General features: G+C 40.6%; 1 protein-coding gene across 7 annotated transcripts in view; it reads left to right on the forward strand.

The window, feature by feature from the left end:
* Window positions 1-14,617, forward strand: part of ASPH (aspartate beta-hydroxylase) — a 386,751-nt gene that overhangs the window by 71,801 nt on the left and 300,333 nt on the right. For all 7 annotated transcript variants that reach the window (XR_003437357.1, XR_003437358.1, XM_027128024.1 and 4 more), the window contains 6 exons: window positions 2,449-2,481; window positions 4,036-4,092; window positions 4,583-4,633; window positions 6,215-6,247; window positions 10,773-10,811; window positions 11,379-11,414. Coding sequence is in view for 5 of the 7 variants with exons in the window: in XM_027128024.1 (XP_026983825.1) it covers window positions 2,449-2,481; window positions 4,036-4,092; window positions 4,583-4,633; window positions 6,215-6,247; window positions 10,773-10,811; window positions 11,379-11,414 (249 nt within the window). In the remaining 2 variants the exon portion in view is untranslated. The remainder of the gene's footprint in view (window positions 1-2,448; window positions 2,482-4,035; window positions 4,093-4,582; window positions 4,634-6,214; window positions 6,248-10,772; window positions 10,812-11,378; window positions 11,415-14,617) is intronic.

The raw sequence follows: 14,617 nt of genomic DNA on the forward strand, positions 1-14,617 counted from the left end.
ACAACACAGCACCACCAGCCGCCGAGGGTCTAGACTGGAGGTGCCTGGTAGGGTTCAAGGGTTAGCTCAGCCTAAGTTGAGTTCAGAGAGCCGGACAGAATGGTAAGAAACAGGCGGTAGATCGGATCCGCAGCGCTAGTCAAGGTAGGAAGGTCTGGAGCCATAGGGTCGTGGATTCAGAGAGACAACCTCTGATGAACATGATCCACTAAGATGGGCTGGTATCCCACCACACCACTTCAGATCCTGGCTGCATTTTAGTATCCCCCGGGGAGCTTTTAAAAGAATTCCGGTGACCCACCCTGATCAAAGTGAATCAGGGTGTTTGGGGTACGGGGCCCCCAAAATGGACGATTATAAAAGCTCTCCAGGGGATACATAATTGCTGCCAGTGTTGAGCCCAGGTATGGTTCAACTGTTTCCTGTCTCCTGGGCCTCCCCTCACTTCCTGCTCTGCTGTGTCTGCACGGGTTAAGGCTTGTGCTCAGAGCCAGCGGGAATCAGGCAGAACACACAGGACTTGTCCCGGCCACGTAAGAATTGAGAGGTCAGGTAGCCTCAGAAGATGCAGTTGGTAAATGGTTGCAAGGACTATTTTAAAGCATAAACATTATGGAAATGTTAAGTATGTCTACTTCTCACAATATCTAATATATTGGGGAACTACTTGAGAAGCAAACAGCTCCTAATTTATGAATGAATGTATTTCCAAAAGCTTATGTTGATGCCTGTTGTTGAGAAAATGCACTTTTCCATAGAAATAACGTTAAAAGAGATGGTTTGGTTTCCATACGAACCTACAGAATTGTATATAATGCATAATTTGGGGGAGAAAATGTAAGTTCAAAATGCTTTTGAACTTGTGTTTGATTCCAGTTCGATTGTGCATTGAAAATAGGCATTTACAGGGCTTCCCTGGTGGCGCAGTGGTTGAGAGTCCGCCTGCCGATGCAGGGGATGTGGGTTCGTGCCCCGGTCTGGGAGGATCCCACATGCCGTGGAGCGGCTGGGCCCGTGAGCCATGGCCGCCAAGCCTGTGCGTCTGGAGCCTGTGCTCCGCAACGGGAGAGGCCACAACAGTGAGAGGCCCGCGTACCGCAAAAAAAAAAAAAAAAGAAAAGAAAATAGGCATTTACAGACTAGATTTTGAACTTTAGACCTTTAGTTGTCATGCATATCATGATTTCTATGGGAAAAACTTTTCTAAGTTCTGAGTACGAATGCTGATGAAATGATTTCCGCAATTCCCTGGAATCTCTTGCTGTTTCCCATCTTCAGCCAGGATAGCTCAGGAAGATTGACAGTTGCTCAGAATTTTGGTGTCCTAGATGCTGCTTACACAAAAAATTTCAGTTAAGACCCTCAAAGAATCTGAAACATAAGGCATTTGATATTTTTGAGGCTAGGAGTTATAGACTGGGAGTAGGAAGAAACACTTCTAAAAAGTTCATAAACTGAAGAAACCTTATTTTCTGACCTAATTTTTAATTGGGACATAGATTCAGTATGAACATAAAAGTTGCTTGTTAAAAGTCTTCAGAAATTAGGACTTCCCTGGTGGTGCAGTGGTTAAGAATCCGCCTGCCAGTGCAGGGGACATGGGTTCGAGCCCTGGTCCGGGAGGATCCGGCGTGCCGTGAAGCAACTAAGCCTGTGTGCCGCAACTACTGAGGCTGCGCTCTAGAGCCCACGAGCACAACTACTGAGCCCACAAGCCACAACTACTGAAACCTGCATGCCTAGAGCCTGTGCTCCGCAACAAGAGAAGCCACCGCAATGAGTAGCCTGCTCACCGCAGCGAAGAGTAGCCCCTGCTCGCCGCAACTAGGGGAAGCCCGCGTGCAGCAACAAAGATCCAATGCAGCCAAAAAATAAATTAAAAAAAAAAAGTCTTCAGAAGTTAAAACTATTTACACTCCATGTGGCTGTTAAATAACAAGGGTCACATGAGTGGCAGCACTTTGCCATCAGCGGTATGTGGGTGAAGGTATCAACCCATTTACCTTTTAGCTCCCCAAACATATAAAGGCTCTGGGTTCTTCCTTTGTGTTCTCGTGTGGAGACAATGTGCTTTTGCGCTAGAAAATGGCAGGAGTGTCTAGAAAATAGAACAGCACAGTGGAATGTGATGGGGACATAGCTTTGTCACCACGGTGTTACTCTGTCTAAATTTTTCTCCCTCTTTATCCCACGTTATAGTATTTGTCAACCTCGTGGGGTTGTTAAGTGGATCACATAAGAGAATGTGTGAGACGTTTCTAAGCGTAGTTCTAGTGAAAGATAAAGTGTTTAGCAGACATTTAATTGATATTTTCATGTTTTATTTTAATAGTTATTTGCTTTCAAAATAAAATCAATGATAAACATTCATTCAGAATATACATATACAATATATAAACATACCATTTTATGAAAGTAACAATATTTATTTAATGTTATTTTTTTCAGTAACTGAAGATAGCTACCATGTAGAAGAGGCAGGTGAGATTTTAATTTAATACTATTATGTTTTGCTTAGAATGAGTCTTTTCCTATAAAAGAGCATCATAAGAAAGAGATAACATTATTAATTTTAATATATTTTATATCAAATATCACAATACATAGTTAATTATTATATAATACATATTATATCACAGGTTTATATATGTGTGTGTGTATATGTATGTATGTATGTGCATACACACACACACACACACACACACACATATATATATGAATATAGTTTTTGTGCTTTTGAAAGTCTACTTCCTGAGGATAAATTCCCAGTAGTGGGATTATTAGGTCAAAAGATAATGTGGGAGTTTGGGATTAGCGGATGCAAACTAGTATATATAGGATGGATAAAGAACAAGGTCCTACTGTAGAGCACAGGGAACTATATTCAATATCCTGTGATAAACCATAGTGGAAAAGAATACAAAAAAGAATGTATATATGTATAACTGAATCACTTTGCTGTACAGCAGAAATTAACACAACATTGTAAACCAGCTATACGTCAATAAAAATAAATAAATAAATAAAATAGGAAAAAAATAGAAAGGTAAGAGAACAAAAGATACACTACTCTATACAAAGTAGTAACTAATAAGATCCTACTGTATAGCACAGGGAACTCTACTCAATACTCTGTAATGACCTATATGGGGAAAGAATCTAAAAAAAAGAGTGGACATATGTATACGTATAACTGATTCACTTTGCTGTACAGCAGAAACTAACACAACATTGTATTGGGTTGGCCAAAAAGTTCGTTTGGGTTTTTTCATAAGGTGTTATGGAAGAACCTGAACTATAAATCAACTCTACTCCAATAAAAATTAATTAAAAAAAAGAAAAAAAAAGATACTGTATAATTGCATGTTTTGTAGTCTTAAATTAGCAAGTGAGTGAATGGTCAAAATTGTGTATTGTCACATGTCACGTGTCCCCAGAAGGTATGACCACACTGGAGATGGACACACCATCTTCCCATAAGCCTGTGTTGTTGGCCGGTTTTTCTTCCAGTGTTGGAATAGATCCCTCTTTCTGTGCTTAAGGACCACAGGATATTGTTGGCTGGCATTTGGGACCTATATTATTTCAACAATAGGCACCTGTAAACACTAGAATTACATTGCAGTCTGGGGCTACTCAGGTGTTGAGTCCAAGTTACGGGCTGGGGATGTGTGTCCTCGCTCAGGCTCACTCAGGCTAGTGCCTGCTGGGTGCCTGGGAGGAGGGTTCCCCTGCACTGCTCTCTCTGTGTCTCTGCCTCACTTTTTGTTTTGTGAATATAGTTGAATTTGCAGAAGCTAACTGAGAATATAGCTCCACGATTTTGTGGTTCAATTACACTGATGGTGGAGACTTGCTTATTTACCTTTGTATTTGGCATTTAGCACAGTTAGTACCTGTTTGTTTCATGAATGAACGTAAGTTTGAGCATCATTTTGATTTGATTTCTCTCTTTACTAGAAATTGTGCTTATGTAATTGTGTAATCCTTTTCTGAGACATATTTGTAATTTCCTAATTGTTTCCTAATTTATAGCTTCACCAGCCTACAGTCAGGATATGGAAGACATGATATATGAACAGGAAAATCCAGGTTCGTGATATATGTTTCTGTTTGAGGCAGTGGCCAAGGTCATTTTCAACCAAGGTTAATGATTCACTCTGATACAACATAGAAATCTCTTTATAATACTCAGTCCGTTTTGGCTGCCCATATATTATATACATTTCTGAATATAGTTTAATATTACATGAAGAAATGGGGGAAAAGGGGATGTGTTTTTCAGACCACTGTTGGGATTTTGATCTTTGTAGAGAGGATACTGGAAAGAATATTTGGAAATGAATGAGGCAGTATGATTTAGTGGAGCCAAACTGGGTACAAACCCTGCTCCTTCCTATCTTTGTGACTGGAGAGAAAATTATGGAATGTTATTCAGCTTAAATTTTATTAAATAATGATAATACTGTCTATCTTACACATTTGTGAGGTTTAGAATTAATCTGTAAAGATTTTAGAATAGTGTCTAGCAGTGTGTTTGGTTTGTTCAGGTTTGTCAAAAATGTATGTTTTTACTTTTTAGATTCCAGTGAACCAGTGGTAGATGATGCTGGAAGAATGTATCAACAAGCAGGTATGGACGTTTTCATTAGCTATTAAACATACTTCCAGCTCTATGGCTGCAATGCTCTGTTAACCTGGTGACTTTTCTTTTGATGGGTGAAAGACATAATTTTAACACCTAATACAAGACTTTCTGCTTTGCAACAAAATTAGATTATTCAAAGAATATCAGTTTTCATATTTCATCTCATCTACCACCACCTCACAACAAAAGAGGATATTAATTCCTAACGTTTCTTTTGATGTCTTGCTTTATGCCAATCTGAGGAATTTTTTTTGTTTTTGACAACAATGCCTCAGTTTTATTTTATTTTATTTTTTAACGACTTTATGGGAGTGTAATTCCTTTACAATGCTGTGTTAGGTTCTGCTTTATAACAAAGTGAATCAGCTATACATATACATATATCCCCATATCTCCTCCCTCTTGCGTCTCCCTCCCACCCTCCCTATCCCACACCTCTAGGTGGTCACAAAGCACCGAGCTGATCTCCCTGTGCTATGCGGCTGCTTCCCACTAGCTATCTGTTTTATATTTGGTAGTGTATATATGTCCATGCCACTCTCTCACTTTGTCCCAGTTTACCCTTCCCCCCTCCCCGTGTCCTCAAGTCCATTCTCTATGTCTGTATTCCTGTCCTGCCCATAGGTTCTTCAGAACCTTTTTTTTTTTTTTAGGTTCCATATATATGTGTTAGCATATGGTATTTGTTTTTCTCTTTCTGACTTACTTCACTCTGTTTGACAGTCTCTAGGTCCATCCACCTCACTACAAATAACTCAATTTCGTTTCTTTTTATGGCTGAGTAATATTGCATTGTATATATATGCCACATCTTCTTTATCCATTCATCTGTCGATGGACACTTAGGTTGCTTCCATTACCTGGCTATTGTAAATAGAGCTGCAATGAACATTGTGGTACATGACTCTTTTTGAATTATGGTTCTCTCGGGGTATATGCCCAGTAGTGGGATTGCTGGGTCATATGGTAGTTCTATTTTTAGTTTTTTAAGGAACCTCCATACTGTTCTCCATATTGGCTGTATCAATTTACATTCCCACCAACAGTGCAAGACGGTTCCCTTTTCTCCACACCCTCTCCAGCATTTATTGTTTGTAGACTTTTTTTTTTTGCGGTATGCAGGCCTCTCACTGTTGTGGCCTCTCCCGTTGCAGAGTACAGGCTCCGGACGCGCAGGCTCAGCGGCCATGGCTCACGGGCCCAGCCGCTCCATGGCATGTGGGATCTTCCCAGACCGGGGCACGAACCCGCGTCCCCTGCATCAGCAGGCGGACTCTCAACCACTGCGCCACCAGGGAAGCCCTACTCCGCCATCTTGAAGGTCCCCCTGCCAATCTGAGGAAATTTTATGAAAATAATTTACCTGCCCTTTCCTCTTGTTTTTTGGCCAGAGGCATTTCTCACTGATTGTGCAAACATTAATATTTAAAGGAACAGAATTCTGTATTTGAGATTAAGTTGTGTTTTTTAGCTAAGCAATTACACAGAATGACTCAAGTAATATTGTAATAAGCAATACTTATTAAACAACTGATACTTATTTTGGTTTTACTCTCTTTTTTGCAGATGACATCACCTACCAAGAGTATGATGAGCAAGGTCTGAAAATGCTTCTTGACCTTAAGTTACCTACTTGTTTTAAAATCTACTCAGAGTTTGTGAAGTATGGAGAGTAGTATTTTAGCTATAAATATTATACCATAACTTAAAAGATCCAAATGAATGGGTAGTTCTCAAAGAGTTTACTTGGGGAGATTGTCTACCTATTCCAGTGGTTCTGCCATTGCCTAAATTGTTTCTTAAATTCTTTGCAAGGTGCCTTAGGAAGTGGTTACAAATTATTCAAGAAAACACATCTCTTTACTTTATAATCATAGCTCTCTTTTAATGAAAAATAAGTCCCATGCTTGAAGGACTACTTTAGTCAGAGTTTAACTACTCTAGCTGCTTCTGCAGATTAATTCTAGTTAAATGAAGATGACTGATCTGCCAGCATGGAGAAAGGTGGAGCAGAACTTCATTCCGGGCTTTCTTCAGCATAAAGAAAATAGTTCTGGCATCAGATTCTGATTTAGACAGTTATAGCTCCTCTTGTTGCCCCAGCACTTCTCATGCTGTTTTATTAAACTCCGTGAAGTAGATTATGTTTTCACTACTTCCCAGATGAAAGAAGTAGGGTTCAGAGAATGTAAGTAATTTTGCATAAGTCCACATGACTAAGAAATGATAAAATACCAATGGTGGATCGTTTTTATTCTTATATCTTCAAAGATGACTCTGTAGAAGGAAAGAAGCCCATTGGGTATAACTGTCTGTGAAACAAGAAGGATGAAGTAATGTGTAGTGCTTGAGTCAGATATGGAGGACTTCCTATGTGCTGGATGGCTTTAGGGCTTGACATTCAGTTATGAATAATATAGAGTCTCTACTTCCAAAACATTTGTGGTCTCATGTCAGTCGGTGAATCTCAAGTGAAGAAAATTAGGAAGGGCTGCATGTAGATCTAAGATGCTGATTTATTAATCATGTGATTTTAAAATTTTAGACCCTACCAAGATCACCATCCACAGTGGCTGTTCCTAATGGGATATGAAGGATCCCATTGGAAGAATCCTGCAGTCTGTCTCTAGGGACTAATATATTTTTTTTATAACTTGGCCACTACAATTGAATTTAGATTTTTTTTTTTCAATTTTGAATTTGAAGGAGAAGATAGGAATTTGGAATTTAGAAGTTGCACGTAGATGTGGGATTTGAGATAGTTTCCTAATTTCTGCCAGTCACTGTGGTGCTTTTCTAAATATGCTGGAAAGAACATGTTTGGGATGCAAGTTGCAGACTAGATCTAGAGAATTTTAAAATCAAATTTGCAAGAAGTGTAAATTAGATAAAATGCTAAAAAAGATGTTGTGAAAGTAAAGATATTTTCATAGGAAGAATGTCATAATAAATATAATTTAAAATGTTAACAGGGTAAAAATATGACCTGAGGGGTCATCAGGTTTTGATGAGATACTTTGAATTACCTTGTTATAGAACATAAACTTTTTCAAATCAAATAGATCTAAGAGAACAAAGGATTCTTCATTATGTGCTGAAAAGATACCATTGTGCAGTTCAGGAACCCAGATAGGGAAACCAAGTGACCAAATATATATGTATTATACACACACACACACACACACACAAGCTGTAAGTCGGGTGAAAAGAAAACCATTTTTCAGTCAGAGAACAGAATATATTCTGTATTAAACGTTCCAAATTCTAGGACCTGGAAAACATAAAGCTTGTTAAGGCTGTAGAGGGAACTGGCTTTCCACATAAAAAATGTCCTGGAAAGCATTAAGCCTACATTGGAAACACCTGGCAAATGACAGTGCCGTCTTAACCATCTAATTGATTTGTTTATTCATATACTACATATACTACATATGTATCACGTAGCCTGTGTCCAAAATGTAGGACACTGGGGCAGTTCCAGTGAAGAACACACATGGCTCATATTCTCATGGACTGTGTATTTTAGCAGCGGGGTAGAAATTATACAAGTCATTTTAGTTTAGTATTCAGTTACAATTACATTAAGTACTGGTAAGAATGGGTATAGTGTACAGCAAGAGTATAAAGTGGCCCTACCTAGTTTGTGGACCAGGGAAGGCTGAAGTATGAGCTGAAGAGTAGAACAATTGACAAGGCCAGGGGAAAGGAACGTAGAATGAAGCTGCTGATGGGAAGATGTGTCTGGAGTGCTGAGCGTAAGAGAGACTGGGGCTGAGATGGTGAGATGGTCCGGGTCCAGAGGTCAAGGGCATTCATCTCCACCTTGGAACACTGTTCTAGGGCAGTGCATTTTGTAAGGATTGATCTGTCTAAAACGTAGCAAATAGATTGGAGAGACAAGAGTAGATGTGGGGAGGGAATTGCTTGGTGGTCCAGTGGTTAGGATTCCACACTTCCACTGCAGGGAAGCTAAGAATTACGCAAGCTGCGCCACGTGGCTTAAAAAAAAAAAAAAAATTGTAGATGTGGGGATGTTAGGTTACTGCGGTTATCCAGACTTGATGTTCACTGAGTCACATCTCTGCCAAACGAGGCATCAGAGGAGATGAGTTTTAAGAAAGGGGTGTTCAGCCGTGTCCTGGGCTGCTGAGGACCACCCAAGTGAGCGCTGAAGACCTGCCTTGGATCTCGTGCTATGGAGGCCTCACCGGTAACCTTGGCAAGAACTGTTGGCAGTGGACAGAAGTTGGACAGAGATGATAGTGGTTTAAACCAGGGTGGTGGCAGTGAAGGTGAATGGAAGTGGACAAAGGGGAGAAGTAGAAGATAAAGTTGGCGGGGATGGATGTGCAAGTGTAGCTGGGGAGAGAGAGCAAGGTGTCGGGAACCACATCCACTGTTGTGCTTATGCACCCGGTGGATGGGGTGCTTTTTCCTAAAACGGTGACACTGGAAAACAGGCTTGGGACCAGAAGGTCACGAGTACAATCTATACACCCTGATAGTGCCTGTTGAGCCATCCAAGGGGGGATACCAAGTTAGCCCATGGATGGTGTTTGGATCTCAGAAGTCTATTCGTAGTTGAGTTTGAGAATCATCAGAATGTGCATTGTGATTGAAGCCAAAGGCTGAGATCATTTAAGGAGAGAGGAGAGAGCAGGAATAGAGGAGGATCTATGGCTGGACTTTGACAAAAAGCAACATTTAATGCCTGGTAAGAAAAAGGTGATGTGATGAAGGTTGAGAAGGAGAAAGGAAAGACTCAAAGGAGAGTATGGTCACATTGGAGTCCAAGGACAAGGAGCTGCTAGGAGACCTGATACAGTAAAGGCAGGAAGTGTCCATTGGGTTAAATGAGTGCTCGTGGGAGGTCTTAGGGGAGCATTTTCAGGGATGTTATCAGAGCCGGAAGACAGACTGGAGTGGGTTGAGGAGAGGAAGTGAGGAGACAGCATGTGCAAATGACTCTGAAGAAATTAGATTGTGAAATGGAGGAAGGAGAGGACAGGGAGAACCTATGATGGAGAAGAATCTGAAAAAGAATACACACACACACGTATAACTGAATCACTTTGCTATCCATCTGAAACACTGTAAATCAACTATGCTTCAATAAAAAATAAAGGACATAATAAATAAATGAATAAAATTAAAGTAACAACAAAAAGAAAAGACTTGTTTATTTGTTTTTCAGTTGATAGACTTGAGCATATTAAATGCAGGCACCGTTCAGGGTGACAGAGTGGGCAAACATTCACTGCTCCGTTGTCTTCCAAATGCCACCAAAAGGATAGAAAATGATCTGTTAAAAGTTATACCTTGCTCTACCCGAGCACTAGTAATAATATCTGAAACACAGTAGATGTTCAAATTTTTTTCTTTATTAAATGAACAAGGAGAATATATTTGTAACCATGCTAGAAAAAAAACACAGTTTGCTCTTAGGGTAGCAGAAATTTTCAGGCATTTTGGAAGATGGAAAAATAGGGATCAGGTTGACTAGGAAAGCAGTGAACCAGCCAGGCATGAGGGGAGACGGCAGCCGAGACAAGGGCCTCCTTTGCAGCGGAGCAGAGAGAGATGAGCCTGGACCGTGGTTAAAGTAGTGGATTAAGACCTGCCGCAGAACCCTCTCTCAGGGACTGGAGGCAGGCCATTTGCCCCAGGTGAAATATCCGAGCATTGCTCCCTAAGCAAAGTAGAGAATCTGCCTGGTAAAAACTTGGACCCAGAGTGAAAAGCGGGTTGAGCCACGGGTAACTCAGAGCCTCCACTACAGTCACGAAGCAAATAAGAAAATGAAATTCAGTGTCACCCTGGGGTAAACAAATTACTGGATCCAGGTAAACAGTGACTGGGGAGGAACTTTAATTTTCCCCATTTTACAAGAAGGAAGCATATATAATTGCTCCTCTGGCTAAAAGTGGCTGCCCTGCAATTTGAATACCAGGCCTGTTTTACTCCAGACCAAACTCTTCCTGGCTCTACTCTGTAACCTGCCGCTTCCCAGTGACTGAGACCCAGAGGTTCAAAGATAAATTAGACATTGAACCATACCGCAAATGTTGTGTTTTAATGGGAGTGACACAGTGCTCAAGGATTATTTTTTCTGTGTACTTTGCAGCGTTTGAGCCATCGGAAAATGAAGGGACAGAAAATTCAGGTAAGGTATTTGTCTAAGCAGATGTTTCCTGCAAGTCAGCTCCCCTTGTATTTGTGAAAATGAATATAGCTTGTGGAACAAAGGCTCCATAGCACAGGGAGATCAACTCAATGCTTGGGGACCACCTAGAGGGGTGGGATAGGGAATGTGGGAGGGAGGCTCACGAGGGAGGGGATATGGGGATATATGTATACATATAACTGATTCACTTTGTTATACAGCAGAAACTAACACAACATTGTAAAGCATTTATACTCCAAAAAAGATGTGAAATAAAAAGATAGATTTAGTCAGAAATACAAGACATTCTCAAGTCTCCAAGGAAGTCATTGGATCATGTTGATATGTTTATTCCCTGTTTGTGGTGTAAGTTTTATGTCAGCAGGGATAATGCCAGCCGATTGATGTATTCTTTGAATATAATTTAGAAATTAAAGTTGATATTCTAGTGAGTGTCTCTATAAGAAGCCCCAATCTAAAAAGAGCCAAATTTAGGTCTGAGTGGAAATGTTCATTTAAGGACCTAGTGAAGATGAGTTAATGTAAGACATGTTTGCTTTTTTTTAGATAATGCTGTAGATGACTCAAACACAATTTTAGAAGGTAAGTTAATTTTATAGACATGATTTCACTTTTTATATTAAAATGATGTTCATTTCTTCAACAAGCACTTATTACACCTCACTATTTGCTGTCTTTACAGTGCTCAGGGGCTAGGAGGGCAAGAGTGCATAAGAGAGTTGGAATTCTGTTTTCACTGCAGCTGGAACTCTAGTGGCCAAAGAGATGATGAAGTCATTAAAGATTATGAGAAGTGCAGTGATGGAGATAAAACCAGGATCGTGTAGTAGAAAGTAACTTGTTAGGGTGAGGAGGGCCACCCTAAATAGGAGGAGGTGGTCTTGTGAGAAGGAGTTATCCCTAGGCAGAGGGGGGTTGAAATGGTAGGAGTGTAAATTGATACAGCCACTATGGAAAACAGTATGGAGGTTCCTTAAAAAACTAAAAATAGAACTACCGTATGACCCAGCAGTCCCACTACTGGGCATATACCCTGAGAAAACCATAATTCAAAAAGAGACATGAACCACAGTGTTCATAATTGCGTCCTTTACATTGTTACTCAGCTGGTAAAACCTTTTTTTGAACCTGAAGGATTTGTTTCAGAAAAATAAAACCTGTTACGTATGTTACATAGTCGTGCTTGGACACGACTTAGATTTCTGAAGTTCATAACAGTTTGCAAAGCTCGTTCCCATATACTGTTTCCATTGTTTCTCACCATAGGCACTGAAGAGGAACCTGGGCAAATAGCATTGTACTTACTTTACAAATGAAGGGCTGAGAGCCTGAGGTGAGGTCAGGTGGCTGCCCGGGTTCCAGCTAGAGTGGCCGGGCTGGTCTTCAATCCAGCATTGGGGCCGGCAGTTGACCCTGGAGTCTGTGTGCTCACAGGAACGTGTCATGGGGAATTTTGCTCATGAGATTAATCTTAGAATTCATTTATGATCCACTGATTGTCAGTTTTCAGATTAAATGTTACTGCTTCTGAGCTTGGTTAGACAAAGTACAGTCAACTGAATTGGAGAAGATGGGGAGGGGGAAGGGGAGAGGAGGAGAGGGGATGCTAGAACTTCCCTCATTGTCCACTTTGCTGCTGGGAGAGACCCCAGCACAGGAGCTGTGGGCCGCTCTGTCTAAGCTGATCATCCTTGGAGCAGGCTGGATGGCACTCAGGTTTTCTCCCACCTCCTATTACTCAGTTTTCTATGGAAAATATAACTGAGTCTGTTTTTTTATTCAATTAGAATTAGAAAATGGAAACTCAGAATCCCTAGAAAGAACTTCATCCAACCCAACCCACATATATTGTTTTATGTAAAAGAACTAACCTCACAATATGCAACTTGGCTTTGCCTTTTTTTGTATTAGAAATACAGTTTTTGTGAAACCATTTCCTCTAAGATCAGGAATAAGACAAGGTTGTCTACTCTCACCGCTATTATTCAACATAGTTTTGGAAGTTTTAGCCACAGCAATCAGAGAAGAAAAAGAAATAAAAGGAATCCAAATGGGAAAATAACAAGTAAAGCTGTCACTGTTTGCAGATGACATGATACCATACATAGAGAATCTAAAGATGCTACCAGAAAATGACTAGAGCTAATCAATTAGTTTGGTAAGGTAGCAGGATACAGAATTAATGCACAGAAATCTCTTGCATTCCTATACACTAATGGTGAAAAATCTGAAAGAGAGATTAAGGAAACACTCCCATTTTCCATTGCAACAAAAAGAATAAAATACTTAGGAATAAACCTACCTAAGGAGACAAAAGACCTATATGCAGAAAACTATAAGACACTGATGAAAGAAATTAAAGATGATACAAACAGATGGAGAGATATACCATGTTCATGGATTGGAATAATCAACATTGTGAAAATGACTCTACTACCCAAAGCAATCTACAGATTCAATGCAATCCCTATCAAACTACCAATGGCATTTTTCAGAGAACTAGAACAAAAAACTTCACAATTTGTATGGAAACACAAAAGACACCGAATAGCCAAAGCAATCTTGAGAAAGAAAAACAGAGCTGGAGGAATCAGGTTCCCTAACTTCAGACTATACTACAAAGCTATAGTAATCAAGACAGTATGGTACTGGCACAAAAACAGAAATATAGGTCAGTGGAACAGGATAGAAAGCCCGGAGATAAACCCACGCACATATGGTCACCTTATGATTGATAAAGGAGGCAAGAATATACAGTGGAGAAAAGACAGCCTCTTCAGTAAGTGGTGCTGGGAAAACTGGACAGCTACAGGTAAAAGAATGAAATTAGGGCTTCCCTGGTGGCGCAGTGGTTGAGAGTCCGCCTGCCGATGCAGGGGACACGGGTTCGTGCTCTGGTCCAGGAAGATCCCACATGCCGTGGAGTGGCTGGGCCCGTGAGCCATGGCTGCTGAGCCTGCATGTCCAGAGCCTGTGCTCCGCAACAGGAGAGGCCACAACAGTGAGAGGCCCGCGTACCACAAAAAAAAAAAAAAAAGAATGAAATTAAAACACTCCTTAACACCATACACAAAAATAAACTCAAAATGGATTAAAGACCTAAATGTAAGGCCAGACACTATAAAACTCTTAGAGGAAAATATAGGCAGAATACTCTATGACATAAATCACAGCAAGATCCTTTTTGACCCACCTCCTAGAGAAATGGAACTAAAAACAAAAATAAACAAATGGGACCAAATGAAACTTAAATGCTTTTGCACAGCAAAGGAAGCCATAAACAAGACGAAAAGACAACCCTCTGAATGGGAGAAAATATTTGCAAATGAAGCAACTGACAAAGGATTAATCCCCCAAATATATAAGCAGCTCATGCAGCTCAATATCAAAAAAACAAACAACCCAATCCAAAAATGGGTAGAAGACCTAAACAGATATTTCTCCAAAGAAAATATACAGATTGCCAACAAACACATGAAAGGATGCTCAACATCACTAATCATTAGAGAAATGCAAATCAAAACTACAATGAGATATCACCTCACACCAGTCAGAATGGCCATCATCAAAAAATCTACAAACAATAGGGCTTCCCTGGTGGCGCAGTGGTTGAGAGTCCGCCTGCTGATGCAGGGGACACGGGTTCGTGCCCCAGTCCGGGAAGATCCCACATGCCGTGGAGTGGCTGGGCCCGTGAGCCATGGCCACTGAGCCTGCGCGTCTGGAGCCTGTGCTCCACAACGGGAGAGGCCACAACAGTGAGAGGCCCGCGTACCGCAAAAAAA

The sequence above is a fragment of the Aethalodelphis obliquidens genome, unplaced genomic scaffold (assembly GCF_003676395.1).
Source record: "Aethalodelphis obliquidens isolate GAN/ISIS:26980383/991018 unplaced genomic scaffold, ASM367639v1 scaffold33, whole genome shotgun sequence".
Lineage (NCBI taxonomy): Eukaryota > Metazoa > Chordata > Mammalia > Artiodactyla > Delphinidae > Aethalodelphis > Aethalodelphis obliquidens.